The sequence below is a fragment of the Cannabis sativa genome, chromosome 8 (assembly GCF_029168945.1).
Source record: "Cannabis sativa cultivar Pink pepper isolate KNU-18-1 chromosome 8, ASM2916894v1, whole genome shotgun sequence".
In the NCBI taxonomy this organism is placed as follows: Eukaryota; Viridiplantae; Streptophyta; class Magnoliopsida; order Rosales; family Cannabaceae; genus Cannabis; species Cannabis sativa.
Genome location: NC_083608.1, coordinates 46,087,974 through 46,108,825, shown reverse-complemented (window position 1 = coordinate 46,108,825; position 20,852 = coordinate 46,087,974). Strand labels below are relative to the sequence as shown.

At 30.6% G+C, this 20,852-nt stretch overlaps 3 protein-coding genes across 5 annotated transcripts; 1 reads left to right on the top strand and 2 right to left on the bottom strand.

Annotated features, from left to right (window-relative positions):
- Positions 1-8,412: 8,412 nt before the first annotated feature.
- On the bottom strand, positions 8,413-14,792 carry LOC115699065 (sulfite oxidase). 3 transcript variants are annotated; one of them, XM_030626274.2, is made up of 13 exons: positions 14,221-14,792; positions 14,049-14,139; positions 13,751-13,866; positions 13,601-13,663; positions 13,474-13,510; positions 13,261-13,342; positions 12,544-12,662; positions 12,344-12,439; positions 11,632-11,742; positions 11,451-11,552; positions 11,155-11,202; positions 10,645-10,860; positions 8,413-8,731 (listed from the first exon to the last, which is right to left on the bottom strand). In XM_030626274.2, the coding sequence occupies exons 2-13, from the start codon at positions 14,121-14,123 to the stop codon at positions 8,615-8,617; spliced, it is 1,182 nt and encodes a 393-aa protein (XP_030482134.2). In that variant the 5' UTR covers positions 14,124-14,139; positions 14,221-14,792; the 3' UTR covers positions 8,413-8,614. The 3 variants fall into 3 exon arrangements, with proteins under 3 accessions (XP_030482134.2, XP_030482133.2, XP_030482135.2); XM_030626273.2 differs by having other exon boundaries at positions 14,250-14,792; XM_030626275.2 differs by having other exon boundaries at positions 14,253-14,792.
- A 202-nt stretch (positions 14,793-14,994) lies between these two features.
- On the top strand, positions 14,995-16,570 carry LOC115699066 (protein DUF642 L-GALACTONO-1,4-LACTONE-RESPONSIVE GENE 2). The gene is made up of 3 exons (XM_030626276.2): positions 14,995-15,132; positions 15,268-15,792; positions 15,882-16,570. Exons 1-3 carry the CDS (start codon positions 15,072-15,074, stop codon positions 16,448-16,450), a joined length of 1,155 nt encoding a protein of 384 aa, XP_030482136.2. The 5' UTR covers positions 14,995-15,071; the 3' UTR covers positions 16,451-16,570.
- Positions 16,571-16,870: 300 nt separating this feature from the next.
- On the bottom strand, positions 16,871-19,160 carry LOC115699067 (plastoglobule-localized metallopeptidase 48, chloroplastic). The gene is made up of 9 exons (XM_030626278.2): positions 18,755-19,160; positions 18,600-18,657; positions 18,451-18,518; positions 18,196-18,375; positions 18,022-18,118; positions 17,809-17,918; positions 17,582-17,715; positions 17,330-17,498; positions 16,871-17,243 (listed from the first exon to the last, which is right to left on the bottom strand). The coding sequence occupies exons 1-8, from the start codon at positions 18,941-18,943 to the stop codon at positions 17,372-17,374; spliced, it is 963 nt and encodes a 320-aa protein (XP_030482138.2). The 5' UTR covers positions 18,944-19,160; the 3' UTR covers positions 16,871-17,243; positions 17,330-17,371.
- Positions 19,161-20,852: the final 1,692 nt, after the last annotated feature.

Genomic DNA, 20,852 nt, shown 5'->3' with positions numbered 1-20,852 from the left:
AAGTCTTGCTTAGGTGCATTAGATAAAATGTCTTTCGACTTGAATTTTATCTTAGTGTAATTACCACAAAGTTTGATGAAATTTTGGTTGCCGTAGCATTGAACCACTATTCCTTTAATACAAACCGGTGATAACACACACACCCTTGCTAATGCTCACTTGAGACTGCATGTCTCGCTCTTGCACCGTTAATGGCCATGTGCAAAATTCCAATTCATGGACTCTCTAGAGAATAACTCCCAATTCTCATAAGAGGCGGCACCACCTCTAGCCCATATAGGTGGAGTTTTAGTGTCTCACCACTCTTTAGACACTTCTTAAGCTTAAGTGAGTTTTCTTAAGCTTAAGCTCCATTAAAAAATCTTTCGGTTTTAACCCTCAATTTTCACCACATGTACTCATTCATAGATGAGACAATTGAGTACCATATTCACTCTATTGACTTGTTATTACCTATTGAACTTAAGACTAGATGTTTACTAGTGTTAAGATAGGTTACCATCAATGAGCAAAACACTAAGGGAGTTTAGGTCCCATCCCTCGAAAATTCACGCTTTAATCTTGTACGGAGATTAAGCGATTTGTTATAACCTCTCACTATTGATTCCATGTGAATCATGCATGCCAAAATATAGTGTTCACTTTGTGACCACTTTTCTCCTTAAGTACTTAAGCTTTGAAAATTCAATCATAAAAGATTAATTTTCACACAACTCAAACTCTCAATAATTTTGATACTAAACATATCAAAAATACACCAATTTAGACACCAAACATGTCTAAATTCTCATATTTTATTTTTAGACACCAAGTATGTCTAAACTTTCTCATATTAGAGTATACACCCCCACACTTTCACATTTCATTATCAAGACAATATCTTGATTTTAAAATATAGAAGACCACTTTGTCTCTATAACTCTTTTAATTAATTTCCTTCTTGAAATTATTTTCACTTAACTTTGACACCAAAATATGTCAAAATTTTACATATACACATAGCCAAATTAGATTTAGAATTTGAATTCAAAATCAAATAAATTAATCAACAATGTCTCAATACATTTTGATTAAATTTGTGGCTCACCCCCACATTTTTACCATAAAGTGTATATAAAATATCACTTTTGTGTATTTTCCTCTTGAAATGACTTTTTAAGGTCACCTTTAAAAATACCATTTGACATTTTTAGTTTTCTCAACAAAACTAAAATATCAAACTCACATTACTACTCATAAAATAATGTGATTATTTTTACTCATAATTTTAAGGTTATCTCCTTATTGAGATTAGCCCAAAATTATACCAAAGTTAACAAAATTCTCATTAATTTTATTCACAACTTTGATCATTTAAGATTCAAAATTGCTTCTCCAATTTTGTTATCTTTTCACTATTTTTGAATCCACATTGATTCATTTACTTTTGAGTCCAAAATTGCTCTTCTAATTTATGGCTCATTTCACAAGTTTGGATTCACTGTTAATCCATTTGTTCTTGCTTATGACAATGCAAGTCCAATAAAAGTGTAACTCTCATAGTCCACTTTTCCTTATCTCAAATATGAGAAGGTTATCTCTTATAACCCAATAAAAGATGTAACTTCTCAAAAGCCATCTTTTATTATCTCATAAAGTGAGATGTTCACTACCAAATTGAAAAAGAATTTAAAATATTCTTTATTCACAAAATAGATGATAATAATTTCCACATCAATAGCAATAAACAATATTATATTATTACTATCAACATTATTATCATACTATATAACTCATACATTAATATAATATGTATGTTACTAATCAACATCTTATATGTAACATACACATGAGATCAATATTAAATTCACAATATATATGTTACATATCTCATATATATATATATAAAACATATATACTATAATATACATATATATCATATACACATAATATATACATTAATTACACAACTATATATGTTACATACCTCACACATATATAACATATATATACACATTAATATACATGATATATATTATATACACATACATAACATATATTATGTATGCATGTCTCATATAAATACATAAAAATAATTATTTCTACATATTTAATCTCACTAATATATATTATATCACATGCTCTACATATATATAATATATATTACTCATATATATACATGTTATATATTATATATCTCACATATATACATAAAATAACATGATATAAATTTCAAATATCATATATATAATATGATATAAACACATGATCACATATATATAACTCATATATAAATATCATATATATTACTATCATATAAAATAGTAAATCACATAATATACACCACCATGCTCACCCATGAATGGTTTTCACATAAAATCTCTTATCCTTGTATTATCACAATCTTGATTTATCTCCTCTTCCATTGAAAAGGGATAAGCTTTTGATTGTTAGAGATTTTATAACAGTGGAAGAAAATCAAGATTTATTACAACTCTATTGTAAAATAATACAAGGACTAAAATAAGAGATTGATTAAATATATGTTACAATACATATATATACACTATATATATTACACATATATATATAAAAGGTAGAAGAGAAGATTACAACACATGTAATATAATATATGTATATATATAACAAGAGAATAATATATATATATATAAACACTCACTCACAACCTTGAGTGTAGATTAGTGGGGATCACCATGACTTGAACAAGGTATTACACCTTTGTCCAAAAGCTTATTTCCCCCTATCTCTAAGCACTAAGGGAACTCTCTAGGAAATAGCTTTGGGAATTATCAAGTCTTTTAGGGTTTTCTAGCAAAGTGCTTTCTTGATAGAAAACTTCTTCTCTTACTCCCAAATGAGCACCATAGACCTCCTTTATATAGTGTTTAGGATATCACCATTTGAAATTCAAAATTCATAAGTCATAACCTCCATGGATGTTATGGACTCAATAAAGAGATGTAACTCATGCATACCATAACTCCTATAGAGATGTAACTCATGCACACCATAACTTCTATACCATTAAGAATTTTAAATAAAGATGTGTAACACCTTTTACACTCTTAAAGTTGGTGATAATGGTGGAAGTTACTCATAGTAACAACTCCTCCAAATATTACAAAATGATGACACATAATATATAATGTCATGTGTTACATATTAGTTTGTTACATGTATTTAATCTACACATTATATTATTGATAAATAATATAACAATGAAAATAGGGAAGTGTCTCCTTGTCAATCTCTTCGTTCCATCAACTTCGCCCAACTATAAGAATCAAGATCCTCTATTAAAAAGAAAGGTTGAGAAGCAAAATAAACAAATATAATAAATTAGTTAATAAAAATTATAAAAATACATTTATTATATATTATTTTTTAAAATATATATGTAATAATTAAATTAAATTATATAATTTTGTTAGTATAACATATTATTATATTTTAACATAGAATAAGTTTATTAGATCATTAAATATATAATCGTATCACAGAAAATTAATATACCATAGTAATAAAATTATATACTACAAAATAATTATAACAATACTAAATCATTTTGTGACAGTCTAGTAGTCCAGTGATCTGTAAGGAGAAATACCGGGTAAGCTGTGCAATCCCACATCCTCTGGGGAAGGTTAAGTGTGATGATTTTGAGATTGTGTAAGTATGGGACTACACAGTTGAAGAGGACTTAAATGGATTGATTGGTACTACCTATATCAACAAGGTGCATCTTGTTTTTCGGTAGTTCATCACGAAAGAACTCCACGGTTAAGCGTGCTTGGCCTGAGATAATTTTAGGATGGGTGATCTCCTGGGAAGTTTTCCCAGGAAGCGTGCGAGTGAGGACAAAGAACGCTGGAAACACACGTGTTGGTTTGTAGGGCCAGTCATCAGTCCATGAAGCAGACAGAGTGACGTACCCGTGTATATAAGAGCTATCCTTTCATGGTTGTAAGGGCCCAATAAAGACTTGAAGCGCGGACGTTACAATACTTGTCCTAAAATAGTCTTTTAGTTAAACCGATAGAAAGTCTATTTCAAAATGAATATATACTTTATGAATAATTCTTTATATACAAGGCATACCTTATATTTCTCCACATTGTAATTTGCATCCTCTTAGTCATAAATATTGATTTATAACTAATTGGTTTTACACCTTATAACAATACAAAAATTACAAAACTTTATTGTCTCACATGATTTGTACTATTTATTTATGATATAAATCCAATTTTAAGAGTTGGAACCTTCATGACATGATAAAATTTGATTGGATCATCTTCTATCATTTCATTATTTTTTATGTCATTTTTCTCATGGATTTCTATAATGGCACTGGTCTTTAAGGTTATTGAGTTTGATTTATTATTTGAAACATTTAACATATCTTGAATGGAAGGTTATTTGATATTGTCTATCAAGGTTCTGGATTCACTTCTTGATCAATGAAAAGCATGGAAACTTAAATACTGTCAAAAGTGATAGATGGAATTGATTTTAACATCAATTTCTCCTCAAGAAAAATATATATAATAATTTTATTTCTCTCCCAAACTCAACATCCTCAAAATTATTAAAGTTTTTTGTCTCAAAATTGACCCATAATGTGGGATCACAAAAATTGTAGCTCTTTAATTATTAAGAGTATAAAATAAAGTATAGTTCCTTACTATATATATAAATATCTCCCTATGTACTTAGATTATTAGTCTAACCACACCATAGTTCATAAAGATCTTTTAACTATGCTTTACTTGATACTTTGTTCAGGATTTATGTTGCATACTTAAGTGATTCTCCTCAAAATGAGTTTGATGGAAAAAAATTACTAATCACCTAGCCTTGACCTTAGATAAATTTTATTTACATATCTCAAATACCTTTCAAGCTAGGTTTGCCTAGCTAGCATTTTGTATTTTAAGATGAAATTATATTTCTTTAGTAATTATGCAAAAAAATTTAGACGTTCACCTAACTCGTTATACCTCTCATGGCACGACTTTAATGCCCTTATGAACAAAATTTTAAAAAAAATTTAAAGCATTGTTTTGAAAATTAAAAAAAAAAAAAAAGCATTGTTTGAAGATTAATGCCCTTATGAACAAAATATGCGTTCCATTAATTATCTTTGAACACAACAAAATCTTAATATGATTACAATATATAACATCATATAAAAAATTATTTATTTCTTATAGTATAATTTTTCTACAAAATATTAGTAGTTTAAGTTTTGATTATTAATTTTAACCTAACATATACATATAAAGTCAAATTTTTCTATCAATATAAGACTCTCAAAGTTCAATCATCACTTGAGGGTTTATTTTCAAAAAACAAAGTGCAATCATCACTTGAATATTAGAATTTAGAAATATAAGTAGATTTTATGTGGAAAAAAAATTAATAACTTCATTATTATGACAACTTAAAAAAAAGAAACTTAATTATTATGGCACCCAAATAAAAATGCCCTACATTAGCTAATTATAAGATATTTATTATAAATGATGACAAACCGAAACTAAATCATGAGAATTTGCACACTACGATTGGTTATGTCTTCTTAAGAATTTACATTATTATCTACAAATTATTTTATTAAAAATAATAATAATTCAAAGCACAAACTTTTTTGTGGGGTTAATGTTTAGACATATCTTAATAAATGGACGACAAAAGCTTCAAACGTAATAAATAATAATTGATTATAGTTTGGAATTTATCATGCATTTAACAATAAATACAGCAGTGGTAGGTATAACATAGACATTTTTAATATAAAAAATATAAATATATAAAACCATAACTTACATATTTTTAATATTAGAAAATTTTGAATGTCTATATTTAATTTTTAATTTTTAATTTTTATATTATATGAGTTGAGTTGTTCTATTAGTAAAAAAAAAAATTAAGGAAAATTTTTTTTTGACAAAAAAAAATTAAGGAAAATTTTTTTTTGACAAAAAAAAATTAAGTTGAATTTAACTTAAATATTTTGTATATTAATAATATTTGTAGTGTAAAAATAAATATTTTTTGATTAAATAACTTAATTAAGCAGAGAAATTCAAATTCTACTAATTTAATATTTTAAAAATAAGTAGTTAAATTTATTTAGTAACTATCAATGTAGAATAATAAAGTGTTCCACATATATATATATAACTTAAAAGAATTCCATTACAGTTATGTTCTAACTTTTAATAAAAATGAAATAAACTTTAAGATAAATCTTCCTACACAAAGATTTAGTACATTCTTTATTTGGTTAACCATACACCAGAAAAATATTTAGTCTAATTTCTTTTATAATTATATATATTGTAGTAGTTTAGTCCAATTTTTTTCTATAATTATTTATGATGCATATAAAAAATAATTACAATTACAACAAAATATTTGAATTTTATAACTTCCTATAATTTGTTCAATTTTTTTAAAAAAATTTACAAAAATACAAAAAGAAAAAATGTACCAAAACAAAAGGACACACTACATATTTTCAAAAACTTTAATCGTAGTTCAGCAACGAAAAAGGAATCTTCTCCTCCATATGATTATTACTATTATATATAAAAAATAAAAACTATATTATATATATTATATATATAATATAATATTTATAAATAATTTAAGGGGCTCGATCCCCACCTAAACAAACGTGATGAAAATGAGTATTATATTATAAAAATTCTGGCATGGTATTATTTTAGATCATATCTGAACTGTATAGGAAAAGACCTATATATTTATTTATGTATATATATTTATCATATTCATGCGTATAATTAAATAATTATTTTGTTTAAGTATTAGGCTTTGTGAATAATTAAATCTAGTAAAAAATTTAACTTTTAGCTTTTATTGTGCTAATTAATTAATTTATTTTATTGGCCTAAGGAATCCATGAGTAATTGAAAACCATATATTTTCATGCAGACCAAGAAAGAAGTAAAAAGCTATGGAGACGAATGACCACATTATATAGATTAGCCTTTTATTTTAATTTATTACAAACTTTACGTTTTAGTGGAACATATTCATTATCTTTTACACTTGATTTTAATTTTCAAAGTTTGTATTATTATATGTTATCATTTCATTAATATCCCAATGTATAGTTTATTGGTTATTTCAAAAACATGTGCAACAAGTTGATGCTCAACCTTACAATTTATATATATTTATAGGAAAACAAAGTTTTGTATTTTCGTTTATTACACAAATTAATTATATCTCCAAAATTTTATATGATGTTATGTTGTATATTATAATTATAACATAAATTTACATTTTATCATATCGAAAATAAAATTTAAAATAATCAAATACAGGCGCATAAAAAAAATTGGCTTACATACAACAATTTAAATTTTATTTTTAACCATGTACATTAACAATTAACAATTGTAGAATAAAAATTAATTTTTGTATATATATTTATAATTGGATGGTGAAAGTGCTTAGGGTAATGATGGTGATGGACAGAAATATATGGAAAATTTGAGTAGGGCCAAGTTGAAAAATAAGAGAAACTAACTGAATTGTTTTTTATTTTAATGGAAAAGTAGATATAAGTAGCAATAATCTTTTCTTATTAAAAGAAAAAAAGTTGACTCCAAGTCAAGTCCTGAAGCTGATCTTTTCCTTCTTGAGAGAGAGAATGGAGTGGTAGCCTTTCACATTGTCTGGTGATAGAAATTTGCATTATTGGAGGGTACCCACAAATTCATAGATATGGTTCATAAAGAATGGGAGATTAAAAGATGAGCAATTCGCCGCTAAACCTGTTTATGTTTTAATTTTTGTACACTTAACTTTTTTTTTTTTGGAGGGCAAAATTCACTTATATTTTAATTTTTATATACTTAACCTCTTTATCTTTTTTTAGTTGTAAAACCCCCTTAAGTTTATTTTTAATTTAAAGTTTCAGTTAAATATTATCATTAAATATTAATTGGATTACTACTGTATCGATTTCGAGATTTTACTGTTACATATACACAAGTCTATACAGTAGTCATTCAGTTGATATTTAACGGTAATATTTAACTGGCGTGTCAAATTTTGTAAAGAAAAATAAACATAAAAAAATTTTGCCGCAAAAAAAAAAATAAAGAGATTAAGTATAAAAATTAAAATATAAGGAGGTTTTGTTTTGCCACAAAAAAAATAAAAAGATTAAGTGTATAAAAATTAAAACATAAAAAAATTTCGCCGCAAATTGCTCTAAAATAATATGACTCAAAACTCCGAATATTATTATTAAGCACCAATTATATGTAACTATTAATTTACAATTTTTTATAATAGTTACTAATAAAATTTGAATAATTAAGTGGGAAATGGAATGGGAAACGTTCCACAGCTGTCATCAGAAGAAGAATATAATTTATTCAACATGTGAAATGCATGAACTTAAAATTAAATTAAACAGTTGGTTCCAATACATGATGTGATGTGATATGATGATATCCAAAGTTGAAGAAGACAGTACTACTCACTCACTCACTCATTCATTACAACAAGTACAAACCTCAGTTACTTGTTACAGTTGTTTTTATTATTGGTTCATTCATTCATATATCTATATCTACATGTTAGAGTGGCCAACACGAACTTGAACCCGATGCCATGAAGTGTTGAGTATTCCTCTCAAGTTCCAAATGTCTTCCACATTTTCTGGTTGGACATTTGCTGATGAATCCACCTGCCAAAACAATCAAGTGTACGATACAAAATGACATCTTTTGTTAATCTTCTAATTTCGAATATGGAATCTAATATAGTGGTTGTGTACGTATGTACGTGTCAATCAATGCACGTGTGGTCACCAACAATAACTGTACACACTACTTCAAACTTCATACACGTGGACATCTATCTATCTTAACTTCATTTTAACTAACACATTTCTCAACAACTTTTTCATGTACTTCGATCACTCTTTATCAGCTTTTCTAATTTTTTTTAAAGAAAAATTTCATTTTATTAACTATTAACTTTCGCCACCAAACTAGCTAGCATAGAACTGATTCCAAAACTAAAGTAGAATCTCTAGCAAAATTATGAGTCACCATATTAACTGATTGATTGTAACAAGACAATGTAAACAATATACAATTTAAATACTATTAAAATATTTTTTTAATGGAGAAATAGTGCTTCTCACACATGTGAAGAAGAATTTGAAGAAAATGGAAATTCTTTTTTATAGAGAGATTGGAAGATAATTTTTCAGATTTTTTTTTTGAAGAATTTCTATTTTATTAAATATTTATATATATATATTATATTATATCATATATACAACTATACAAGTGAAGGAGCCGGAAAATGAAACATCAGACTCCTTAAAGATGGGCTTTTTAAAAGTAATTTTTCAGTTTATGAAGCTTCAAAACACGTTGTTTGGAGTTTAAACACTTCCCTGGAAAACCCTTTTAACAAAAAAAACCTGATATAACAGCTTTTTGAGAAAGTTGAACAATGATTATGTTGTGAAAGAGACATTAAAAATAAATGATGAGTATCCGATTGAATTGATCAGGTTATGTATGAACAAAGTTCAAGTCTACCGATTTGTTAGGACGCCTCAGCTACATACATCAGTTTCTAGTTTCAACATTTAGCTGAAAAATTATTTTAAAAGAAACCTGCTTTAACAGCTATTTGAGAAACAACTTCTGTGAAGCTAAAATGGAAAGACTTAGCCTGATGTAAAGAAAGAGAGAATAGAATGGAATAAAAATGGTAATAAAAATTGATTACAATGTTTAGTTTGTTATTGAAATGAATATTATAATAAGTGATAAATTGACAAAATTGTCATTTTTATATTTATATAAAAAAAAAAAGTATTAAAGTAATTTTAATTTTACTTTATATTTTGTGATGTAATTGTCATTACATACTTTTTCAATGTAATGAGGATTCCATTATTATATAATGTAATCATGATTACATTATAATTTCATTACATCACCTTTAAATGCAAACCAAACATACCATAAGGGTAGTAAAATGGTTGGTTGATGCATGCACCTTTATCCAGATAAGGATAAAATTGATGTGGGTGGTGGGGGTTCCTTGTGTCACTGATCTTGACATCTTAAAATGTTAAAAAGTATAATATAATTAGGAGTTCATAAATAGTGACATATGACACAAAATATAAATTAAGATTGCATTTGAGAGTGAGGACGTGTGGTTTGGACACTTGTTTGTTAAAAAGAAAATGGGTGTGACTGTGTAAGCGTAAGACTGTAATAATAGTGACATCTTTGTTTTTTGATTTAACCATTTGCCAACTTCTTCTTTACAATTTGTATAGTGTTATTATTATTAGTATTTTAAGCAATAATTGCCCATGTCGGCCAAAATCCCACCATCATCCCAGTTGAGGAGTTCACAGACCAACTGTTTTTCTCACTATTTGGTGTTTTGAATAATGGTGTACACTGCTTAGAAATTGTTTAATATTTCCTATGGTGTGTGTAGTCATATAAGAATAATATTTTCTTTGTGGTTAGGATAACATATCATATGATTATGCAATGCACATTCTAGAGAATTCAATTAGAATAATAATAATAATAATAGTAATAGTAATGTGTGACATACCGCTTTGGCAACAATCTCTGTATTGGTATGTACATCAGCTGTGGCTTCAAACAGCACCCAACCCCATTTGTCACACCTTTCATCATCTGAAACATAAGGGATCCCAGGCTTTTGGTATCTAGAGGCCTCGACCCAACTCTTCCCACAATCGAAAGACACATCTACTCTTTCGATGCCACGACCGCCTCCTGATGCGGCGTATCCACTCACAGTTACCTGAACCAAACCAGAATATATAAATACATAAACTGTTATGATGTCCACTTCCAGTTCCACCCCATGGTGCATTGTCAGCAATCAATCAGTATCTTAGAACTCCTCAAAATGGAGTTTGGTGTAGAGATAAGAAGAAACATCTTCAGCCTTGTCCCATACAATATTTTTTACAAGATTAAATATTCCATGGGAGAATGTTTTCTTGTTCACATATCATGCTGAAATGAATATTTTTTATATGTACGAATTTGAAATAATGAACTAGAAAGGTACAAAACCACGCTTAATACTAACCTTTCCGGGCTTTACTGCATTTGATTCCTCCAAAGAACAAATTACACACTGTCAATAGGCAAATGTATAGATCAGAAATCAAATTAAACAGTACTTGAAAGAACCAAATCTACTCTACGGCAAAAATTGGATGCTGACAGAAGGTCCTTAGAAACGAGTACATTCAAACTAGCATTTTTCTTTCACTCAATACATCTTTCAACTATAATATTTGCCACTTGAGCAAAAACAAGCACGAATGATATTTGTCGTAAAAAGCATCAAATGATTGAGCAAGGACTACCATATGTCAATACCTGCACAGGGAAATCCATTTGTGGCCTCCTCGTATTCCAGTTAATGTTGTCCCAATTCACTGATGGCGGAAACATTTTGTAGTCTTTTTGCATAAAGAAACCCTGTTGTGCAGATTGAATAACATAATGTGTACCAAGAAAAAAAAAACACAACTTTTGAGATAATAAACCATTTCCAAACCTGGCATTCTTCTGCGATCACAGTTATAGAATCAAGCCATTTGACAGAGCGTGCGCCGATAACACCAGGGACAACAACACGCAATGGATATCCATGATCCCTATTCAGAGGCTTTAAGATGATAAAAACTAATCAGATAACAACATGCTGACAAATTGTGTTACAAAAGAAAAACATTAATAAAATAATGCAACCGATATATTTTCAAGTTTCACAGAAAACTTTAGCAATTTAAAGGACTGCAAATGTTTATTTACCAACAATCTCTAAAACTAGACAGTTCCATCTGTTCTATACCTATGTTTAGTTACCAAATATCCTCATAACACTGTTCTATACCTATGTTGGTTGACTTGGTTGTTATGATCTTAGCACCAGCCTTTGTAATGTGAAAAACAAAGTAGATGGGTATATCCCTTCTAAAAGAACAGAACATCCAGGGCAAGGGAGAGGAGCATTTCGCTCTATCTTTATAATGCTCCACGTATCTTAGAAAGTGGGCAAATGTATGTGCTATGTTAACTAGCCTTGTCAATTTTGTCAAGGTGACCAAGTGGGGGTGTGTGAGTTTTGAATTTAATTACTAGAAAGTAGAAAAACATGAAGCATGTAATTGAAGATGCAAACAGCAAAGTTGAGTGGTTCAAATGGATCGAATAACTTTAGAATAGACAATCATGCCATTTAATTCCAACTGAGAAGATGCAATTACCTCTCCATTCATCTCATAAGCAAGTAAAACATCTGCCTCCGGGTTTGTAGCCTGAATTAGTGGAATAGATGCTGCATAAGGGCCTCCATTTTCCTCCTATTTCAGTTGACAATTACGGAAAACGGTGTAAGAGGAAACTTTGTTCATCAAACATTAAGGGGAAAAGAATCAAACTTATCTGGAGAAGACCAGGGTTGTACCTTACACCTATCAACACTAACAAACTCCACATGTTTGCCTCCTGATTTACTAGAACTTGACAATTTCGGTACTCCAACAAGTTCCAGAACGTCAGCCAATTTGGCACCTCCCCAAACAGCTGACAGGAATTAAAGAATGAAAAAGGGTGAAAATTTATCAGCTAAAGGATCTTCTAGCTCAAGCGATTTCATTAAAAACTGATTTAGAACAATACAAGCAAGAGAGATGGTTTAAAACTAAAAGGAAATGTTTTGCATTTAACATTCTAGAGTAGTTATATTTAAGACACAGCATAAAGATATAAGAGGCACAAACACTTGACCATTACATCTCATCTTTAATTATTAATTATGCAAAAAAATATATATAATCTTTTTTTATTATTATTAATATAAACTTATGAGGTTTTAAAGCTTGGACCACTCAAGCACCCACCTACTTTGAGCTTACCCCAAACTATGTGTTGACATCCCTAAAATATCTGATACATAAACTTTAGAAGAAAAATGGAAAACACATAATACTATATAGACATAGGCCATAGGCAATTATTAAGTGATATTTGTTCACTCTAGTATTTATCACCCCTTTTTGCAATTTTGACAGTTATCAAAAACCATTCCAAGGTTTTAGCCGAGCTTTCCTTCACACCCGGAATTAATAGCAAAACACTACATTTAGAAAGTTAAAAATGGATTCATAGTCAAGTAACAAACCATTTCCTATAGCAGACACATCCCAGCCAACTCCCTTCACTGTTCTAGTTTTGCTCATAGCTGTTCTTCTATTACCTGCACACTGTACAATACAATCCGAAACAGAATTATCGGTCTAACTGCAGATTGAGAAACAATCTAAGCTGGGGTAAGTAGCAAAATAAAAACAACATAGCCGATAAAACTAAATGTAAAGTAGAAACAAATCAAAACCTGCAATGTAGCAGTGACATCGTACTTGGGAAGCATCCTGGTACAAAGATTAAAGTGTAAAACAACATTGTTCTATGCAAATTCATAATTTTCATCAATAACAAGGGGGTTTTTTTTTACCAATTACCTGATATCTTTCATAGACAGCATTTTGGGGTTTTCTACCAGACCAGATACTGAAACAGAATATCTGCTTAAACAAACATGATACCAAAATTAGGTAATATGAACAGGCATCAGTTCAATTTGAAAATAAAAAAGAAAATAAAGATTGAACCTTTCAATGTCATCAACAATAGGAATTGGGCCATGATTTCTCTTGTAGAACAAATCAACGGGAGTGACATAGGATCGAAACAAAGCCGAACGAGGTGGCTCTGCATTGAAAGGCTCCTGTACCCAAAAAAAGAAAAGGAGTAAGCTTTTGTTCAGCTCCAAATCGAATAAGTTCATTTTTTTTGGTTCTAATTCAGAGTTCATCTCACAGCAAGCATACCAATTTCAATTTCATCCAATTACCCAGAATCGCAGATAGTCATATAAACACACATAATGAAATCGGGAAAAGACTTGACCTTGGAATTGATTTGGAGGCATGGATGTCGTGGTGGCTCTTTCGAATAATCGGATGGACCTGTAACGCCCGGCATTTTTCGACCGCTCAGTCTGCGCAGAGAGAAAGAGAGTAAGAGAGAGAGAGGTGGTGGTGGTGGTAATAGGAATAACAAAAAAAAAAAAAACAAAAACCAATTATCAAAATCTTCGATTGTTGTTACCACCAAGCGCAGTGGTATTACGACGAAATCAGTGATGAGTGACTCTCTCAACTCGAGGTACGGAATCGGTCTCTTCGTCTTTCTTTTTTTTTTTTTTTTCTTTTTGCCTTTATCAAAAAAAATCCACAAAAAGACAAACTTTTTCGTTGTAGTTTTCAATTTACTAAGAACTTATTTTGTCTTTTCTATTTTTGTAACAAAATTTGATCTTTTTCTTTTGTTATTAGTTTGCTTGGGTTCCAGGCAACGCCAAATTCAGTGGCTTCAAATTTTCAAACGAGTACAGACCCAGGTTGGGTTGGGTTGTGTTGGTGTGGTTTTTACATGTTAGTTTTGTTACTATGTATTAGGTAGTTAAGGGTGATGTCCACTAACTGTTTGATGATTTGTACCCAACAGCATTTTGAAGATTTCTGGGAATAACCATAATTTTGATTGATCTGTATTAGAAAATAAAAGATCAAGACTTCATTTTTTATTTTTCATAGATTGAACTGATGAATAACTTTATTATTATTCAAAATGAAAATGAATAACTGCTGTGATGAAACAGAGGAGCTTAAAGGAAAAGTCTTTGGTGTAAGCTTGGTATAACATTTTCGTAGGGTTATGCTATTAAAAAAACACTGTTATTTGGGTTGTGAAATAGCTTTTATTGTGAGCCCATGTGCTGACACCCCATTTTGATTTTTGAAAGGTTGACCACTTCAGGTGTCCTAATAAAATATGAACCTAAAAAGTCATAATCATGACCAAAACTCAGGCCACTAGGAAGAAGTTTTAGGTGGGTTTTTCTTCCTTACCAAATTTCAACCAGAAAAAATGCTACTCCAACTCCAAATCTTCATTTTGCCTCTTCTCTTATTGACATTAGCATCTGCAGGTAAACTCAGTTCCATATTTCCAGTCTCCAACAAGAACCATTTGCTAGATTGATTAACTGATATTATTGACCAACTCTTTTTAAGTTTTTGCAACATGTAGTAGTAGTAATAACATATCCTGTTTTCATTTTCAGATCTTCTGCAGAATCCGAGCTTTGAATCTCCACCATCAAACCTCCCAAAAGATTCGAAATCCCCATTTGTTTTACTTAACAAAAACAACACAATTCCCGGATGGACATTCGAAGGCACAGTCTTGTATGTCACAGCTGATGAGACCATTTCATTACCAAATAATGGACATGCTGTGCAACTGGGGGAAGATGGCATAATCAACCAGACATTCCTTGCCAGTGCAGATCACTTGCGCTATGTGCTTACCTTGACAATTGCACCACCAGATCAGAATCAGAATTGTTCAGATAATGCTGATATAGTAATCTCAGCACCAGATAGTAAAGGGGTCTTTTCTTTGAAGCAGCCTTATGGGAAGGAGACTTGGGAAAGCTATGGCCATTACTTGGGAAGCTGGGGTGATGGAGAGTCAATCAATCTTGTGATTCATAGCCAAGCAGATGACTCCAATACCAGCTCCATCTGCTGGCCTGTAATTGATGAACTTCTTATTAAGAGCATGCCAAAACTAGTTCAAGGAAATGGTACAATTCTATAAATTTAACTACAATTCATAGCATATTATAGTAATTAATCATGCAAGCTTATTTCAAAATTTGACTTGGACTTGCAGAAAACTTACTGCTAAATGGAGGATTTGAATATGGTCCAGAATTTCTTAGCAGCTCTACCGAGGGAATATTGATTGAACCAGCACCAAGTGTTGTTCAATCCCCATTGCAAGAGTGGTCTGTGTTAGGAACTGTAAACTACATAGATTCAAAGCACTTTTTCGTCCCACAAGGCAATGCTGCAATCGAGATTGTTTCAACCGGCATACAAACATCAGCAAGCCTTAAAGAGGGATCGAGTTATAGTTTGGGATTCACACTTGGAGATGCTAACAACTCATGTGTGGAAGATTTTTTTGTGGCTGCCCAAGCAGGGTCAACAGTTCAAAATTTCACTCTTCCCAGCAAAGGCACAGGCTCAGCCAAGAAATTCTCAATGAAGTTCAAGGCAGATTCAAGTGTGACAACAATCAGTTTTCTGAGTTTTGCTGAAAGTCAAACAAAAGATGGTATTCTTTGTGGTCCCGTTGTTGATGATGTAGTGTTGCGAGTTTCGAGTGGGATGAAACCAGATATCCAATGGACCCTTCTCGTTATTCTGTATTTTGCAGCCTTTCTAACATTTTATTAATGTTGACAAAATAGAATTTTTGTAGCTCTGTAATCCAAGCAATTTTGAGTTGGATTTGCAGGGTTGATTATGTATAATCGAATTTTTATCTGTCTAATTATTGGAATAAACTACCATCCACCAATTCATATTCAGCCTTTTCATTCTTCAAGGCTGAACATTTTATCCTCATGAGAAAGTTGCTTGACAGAAAAACTTGACATTCTAATATAGACATGAAGAACACAGTGCATGGCATTATTCATCATGTTTGCCATACATTTTGATTTGATTCAGTATCATTGTGTAAATCTGTTTGCACCATCTCCCAAAGTGACAAAACAAGTCAGTGTCAGTGAAAATAAATGAAGATACAGTACACCAACCTCAACTAGAATTTTTCTCAAACTAGTAGATTTAGAAAATCTGCTGCTTTTAGAATTTTTTTGTTCAAATACCAAACGTATAATTTATTTTCTTATGTGGGTGGAAACAATCCATACACAAGTTTATACAATCATCAAGATAAAACAATAGTAAATCTGTATATAAATACTAAGAAATGATCTCATCTGTTCTATAAGTTCAATTCTATAAGAATCATTCTTTCTTTCTATGTTTTTTACACTCAAAAAGTATAAGATGAGTCTTGAAAAAGAGTATACATACGTGTCTCCTAAGAACTATATGCACAAGACTTGACATGATAATATCACATGGAATATGGCAGCTGGAAAGGTTTTAACAGCAGCTATAAATTTTGAACAAATCTTCTATTAACACTGTCAATCCTTCTGCATGGGATTGTTTGAAACTGCAAAAGAAAATATAAAAAATGTTATTTTGTTAACATTTACAGTAAAAATAGACAAAAACATATTTAATAAACTGAGGTAATACTTTCGATAAGAAGTTGTGTATTTTCGCTTTATCTTCAATTGTCTATACAACACTGTTTTGCGCTGCGCGTTTGAGAAGGTATTTATAATCATGACCTCTGGACCATTCATCAATCTCACGAGCACGTAAAACAGGCAACGGGTGAGAGAGTTGTCTCGTCTGAGCATTTCTGAACATGGATTAATTAGTTAAGATCAGCAAACACTTGAAAATGTCAACACAACCAAATGCTGATATTTGTTAACTTATTACCTTATGTACCAACCCATCGGGCTTGATGAAGCTTTTTCATAAGACCGAGCTTGTTCCAGAAATGCATCAACATTTAGTTGGTCAGCCATAGATGGACAGCCCCCAGCTAACTTCATCAGCACAGATATTACCACCTCTTGTAGGAAAATGGTAACCAACAATTAGATCATCACAAACCGTAGGTAAGTTATAATAAAACATGTAGTTTACATAGATAATTTGCTTACCTTTGAATCTTGGGCAACAAGAAGAGCTGCACGATCACAAGTTAACTCAGCTGCTCGAAGCCAACGAAATAACTGTTCTTCTAAACTCTGAGCTATCAACCCACCAAGCCCTATAAATGAAATAGTTTAGAAATCTCATGTTAACTATTACTATGATCATGTAACTTTTAGGCCAAGAAATCTCAACAAACTTTCCTCTAAATTATGTCTTACCAGGTACACTATAAGCTCCAAGGGTAAGAATATTTGCAAATGTAAGCCACACACCATGGTCGCATTTCAAATGACCCAATTCATGAGCCAAAACAGCCTGTTTTACAAAAGTAAAACATCTTCCTTAGCCTCTCTAAACAACTGAACAAGAAAAAGATTGTGAATTGTTGTTACCTGTAACTCTTTTCGAGTCAAAAGCTCCACAAGGCTAGTATGAACCACAATAAATGGCTTTTTACCACTTATGGCTAAAGTATATGCATTTGGTACTGGACTTTGACGAACATACAGATCAGGTGACTCAATGTTCAATATTTTTGCTGCTTCAATCATTAACTGGTGTAGTTCAGGTAGCTGAAACAAAAGAAAGAACAGTGTAAGATGAAACAAGTAGATTATATTATCTTCTAACAATCAATTTATACTAACCTGATTTTCAGATACAAGAACTGAAGTTCCAATATTCTCCAAAAGCATCACTTGTTCTGAAACAGACCCTGTAACGTATAGATTATCCATCTGTTAATATGATTAACAAATTCAATGAAAATAAATTAAAACCCAATTCTTGTAATTACCTAATAAAGCTTTTCCAAGCTCGTTCAACCCAGGAATTGCCCTCAAAATCAGTGTGTTCTGAATAAAAACAGAGAGTAAAATATGAAGAAGAAAAAAGAAATGATTTTTATTTTGTTTGGATTTCATATTTATATAAATTTATAGTTAAACAAACCTGTTTGTCAAGAGGGTGGCGAAAATCATCAGCGTCGAGATCCCGAAAAACAAGAGAAGTAGCAGCTTTACAAACAAAGGTGGCATTTTTAGTGGGATTCTTCTTCTTCTTCCTCGAACACGAACCAAACCTCAATCTCTCTGAACTAAGAGTATTGAAATTCAAAGGAAGAGGTACTACAGAGGCCATGGAAAAAGATCAGAAATTGAAGAGAGAAAGAGTTATGATATTTATTCTTTGTTTAGTGTCTTTATTGTGACCACAAATAAAAAAAACGACCAATTAATCCCGAAATTAGTTACCCAATTGAAGATTCTCTTAATTGAGAAAAAAAAAAGGAAATAAAGTTTTTTTTTTAATCAAATAAGGAAATAATTTAATGCACGGCAAAAGAAATAAAAAATAAAATAAAATAAAATAACGGTAACATTAAATTAAAATTGGTCTATTTATTACTCCTACCACAATTCTTTTCTTTGCTCTCTCACTTTTCTTCTTACTCAAATTCTTCATATGAATTTCTTCTTTCACAAGCTCATTAGACACAAAGATTCAACCTTTTTCACTAATTGCTCATTTGTTCCTTCATTCTCTTACTCAAATTCTCTATATGGCTTTCTTCTCTCACTAATTCATTAGACACAAAGATTCAACATTTTTCACTAACTGATCAGATAGGAAGACTTTCAACTTCACTCAAAGGTACCTTTTTTTTGTGTGGTAGGAGACAAAGATTCAACCTTTTTCAGAGGAATAATTTGGGCTTCACTCGTACTGTTTTCTTGGTGGTAAGAGAGAAAGATTCAACCTTTTTCAGATAAAGAATTTCGGCTTCACTCAAAGGTATCGTTTTTTTTTTCTTTGGTGGTAAAAGTTGTTTGGCTTTTTGAAATAATAGGGAGTTTCTCAATACATCAACAACAACACCAACTAATCAAGAAAAGGCTATCTTAGAAGAAAGTCTCATTGTTGAGCTCAATGGTAATAACCAACTTGTTGAATTTGTTTCTGATCTAGATAACAAAATTGAACAAGTGAATGAGAGAATGAGGCATTTGATTCATCTCAACCATTATAACAATTTTGGTATGCAAGATCCATTCATGAGTAGTAGTAGTAGTGTTCAATACTTTCACCACAACCATCAACAGCTTCCTTATTACAATGATAACAATCCTCAAATGCTACTACAGCAACAGCATCAAATGCCTTGGATTTATAGTCAGCCTAGCTCTTCTTCTTCTTCTTCTTCTTCAAAGGCTCATCTATTTCCCTTCAATCCAAGCTTGTCGTTTGATATGAGTTATCATTACAACAACAGTGACCCTTTTACTAGATTATTGAACTCTAATGATTATGCAATTGATCAGTACTATAATGGTACTAATCTTCGTCTAGAAGATCAAGCTAATCAACATAAGAACAACATTGTGTTGGAATCTGAAAGAGGAGTAGGAGCAGGGCTGCACCAAAATGATCAGAATGGAATGATGTTGTCTCACAATCCTCTTATGCCTATCCAACACCAAAATTACAATGTGAGCCAACCACCACTGCCATTGATGCCTAGCTCGACGGTTGATACTAAATTGCATTACAATCAGGCTATTCCATTATGGGATTTGTCCCCACATGGTGATTCATTAGGGAATTCAATTAGTCATGTTTGATTAGCTTTTATTTTATCTGTGTAGTTCTATAATGTAATAAGTAATGATATTTTTTATTATGGTATGAAAACTTCTGCTGATTTTTTTTCTTCAAGTACAACGAAAGATTAAAATAATTAATTTTTGAGGTACTCATTTTTGGTAAAAACAAATCTTGATGGGCTTGTTATTGTTTTGATTTTGGTAAATTTATTCTTCCTCCTTTCTTTGTATGACCATATGAAATGATCAAAAGGAACAAAAAGTTATCATTTTTAAGTTTAAATTCGCAATATTGATTACATAGTTTGATTAATTTATTTTGTAAGGAACTACTTTATATTTGTATAGGTTGTTTTTGAAGTTCTCACAATGTCTTAATATTTTTTCTTCTGTTTATATTCATATAGGCTGTTTTACTTAACTTTTGCAAAAAAAAAAATTGCTAT